This window comes from Cyphomyrmex costatus, unplaced genomic scaffold, assembly GCF_001594065.2.
Source record: "Cyphomyrmex costatus isolate MS0001 unplaced genomic scaffold, Ccosl1.0 scaffold368, whole genome shotgun sequence".
NCBI lineage: Eukaryota > Metazoa > Arthropoda > Insecta > Hymenoptera > Formicidae > Cyphomyrmex > Cyphomyrmex costatus.
Window position 1 is genome coordinate 76,565 of NW_017277862.1, and position 2,506 is coordinate 79,070.

General features: G+C 30.8%; 1 protein-coding gene across 1 annotated transcript in view; it reads left to right on the forward strand.

The window, feature by feature from the left end:
* Positions 1-2,506, forward strand: part of roq (RING finger and CCCH-type zinc finger domain-containing protein roquin) — a 25,319-nt gene that overhangs the window by 16,223 nt on the left and 6,590 nt on the right. Inside the window, exons 9-11 of the mRNA XM_018543348.1 lie at positions 492-784; positions 1,029-1,154; positions 1,302-1,546. Of these exons, the coding sequence (XP_018398850.1) occupies positions 492-784; positions 1,029-1,154; positions 1,302-1,546 (664 nt within the window). The remainder of the gene's footprint in view (positions 1-491; positions 785-1,028; positions 1,155-1,301; positions 1,547-2,506) is intronic.

A 2,506-nucleotide genomic window follows, 5' to 3' on the forward strand; every position in this document is an offset into this window, starting at 1 on the left:
TATATCACTTGAATGTGAGGTTATGTACACTCAAATCGTATTTCTCATGCCATTTCTTTTGTAAGCTTCAAAATTTGAATTTGTAAGCTTCAAATTTATTTGAAGGTCTCGTGATACTCTTATAAATTAGTCAAATACGGGAAAATATTTTTTGGATATATGGCCTTACATTTTCGTTTATATGTATATGTGAAGAAAGAAAACCTACATGATAACAGAAAACTGTAATTTACAATTTTTGGGGTATTCTCATACCGGTGTGTACTTTTCTACATTTATTTGTTTTTTTTTTTTGGAGAAGGAATTTTTATTCTGTATAAGGAAAACGAAATAGCATGAGAAATATGAAATGAGTTTCGTCGGTAACTCCAGCATCTCCTTAATAGTAAAGGAAATAACTGAAATGTTTGAGTGAAGCATCCTTTATACAATATATTTCAATAAAACAATTATCTCTGTTATTTTATTATTTTATCTTAATTGTGTTACAGCAGTGGTGCAACATTCAACGTCTGTCCCGACCAACTTAGAAAATAATTTAATTGATTCATTGACATCGACCTATATGTTGCCGCTTACACCCCCGCAAAACTTGCCGCATCTTAGTTTGTGCTCCGTTAAGGGAGGAACTATGATGGATAATGGAGGATCTGCTGGTATCCATTGCTCTGGGCATTACATAATGCCACCAGGATCTATTCCCACTGTCGATTATGGATCTTCATTGACAACCACAACAAACCTCGGAGCGTGGGATACTCCACAAATTATACCGGCAAATCAAGTAACAAACAACAAAAAAGTTAGAGAGAAAATAGAGCTTGTGTTTTCTTATAATCAATAATTTACCGAAATTTGAAATAGATAAATTTGTTCAACAGCAACAATAAAATAGATTTGTCAGAGTAATCCTTTTAATGAATAATATTTCTTATTAATGTGACTGGCAACTGATTGTAATGTAAACTGATTGATAATTTTAACATAATTTCAATAATGATAATAACAATGAACTAACTTTGCAATAGCGAACGACAATGGAAAAAACTATGTTGGCGATGTTATTGCAACGCAAAATGGAAATCCTAAATCAGCTGGAAATAATAGTTAGCAAACAACAGCAACAACAACTAATATCACCACAAATGAAAATGGTAAACATGTATCCTGATCATATTATTTTTCTTTATATTCAAATGAACTTTATTATTATATATTTTATTGTGCGTGCGCAAATGTGTGTATAATTTTATATATTTCATATACATATTTTTTGTACATAATTATATATTTTTCCTTAGAATTACAATTTACAGCAAGAGAGTGATTTATTGTCTACACCTAACAATTACTCGATATGGTCCGCTGCAAATAACTTTCGCTGTTCATCTGGGATGGATCCATCGCCACTACCACCTTCATCGGCTTCGCATCTACTCGATGACGATGGTCCCTTTATATCTCCATCAGATGTATCTTCCGTAACCTCTTTACCATCAATCAACAAACAGTCACCGATCTCAAAATTGTCTAAAACTTTGATAAGGTAATAATAAATAATATATGTATAGATATCGATCATATCGATGTATAATTGTAATATTTGTATATGAATAATTTTAATAACTTTTATAATTACAATTAAAAAAGATTATATATATAAAAATAACACACATATATGTATAACATATATATATATATAATTTAATGATATATATGAGGCATTCCATACCAAGTGGGCCACCCATTTTGCGAAGTTTCATGGATTTCGTTTATATTACTTGAACTTGAACAGTTTGATGAATAAAGACTCTGGGCGACTGTTACCAACGCCGATTAACTTAATCGACGATTAAGTCTGGATCTACAATAGAGTTTTAAGCTTTAAGCCATAAGAAATGGACGAATCGCAGTGACGTAGTCGATTATTCTCCCCAAATTCTACTGTAATTGGTTAATTTCTTACGATCTAAGGCTTAAAACACGTATTGTAGATCTGGACTTATGCCCATTTCCACCAATGCAGATTAACTTTAATCTCGGTTTAACTGTTCATCTTTTTGGTGGAAACAGGCATTAATCATTGAATAAGTTAATCGGCGTTGGTAACAGTCGCCCTCTATGCCGAATAATATACCTGTAGGCTACCTGGTTGCCGAACTGTAGAGCCGTCAATTTTAACTAAACTGAAGTAATTGTAATTGTACATGCAAGCTTAATTCTTGCATGCAGAAGTGTAGCCGTACTCTTACAAACAAGATTGGACAATAATAACAATTTATAAAAATGAAAAATTATATTGTAAACAAATTCATAATAAGAAAACGATAATTTTAGTATAAAAGTAATATCAATCACGGAAACACTTTTTTTTTTAAATAGGTAAATATAAAAAAATAAGTTATTACATTGAAAATGAACCGAAAATTTTAGGAAATGAAAAAGTCACGAGTTTATACCTATATATTGTTTTATCGTGTAAAAAAAATGCAAAATTAAAAAAAAA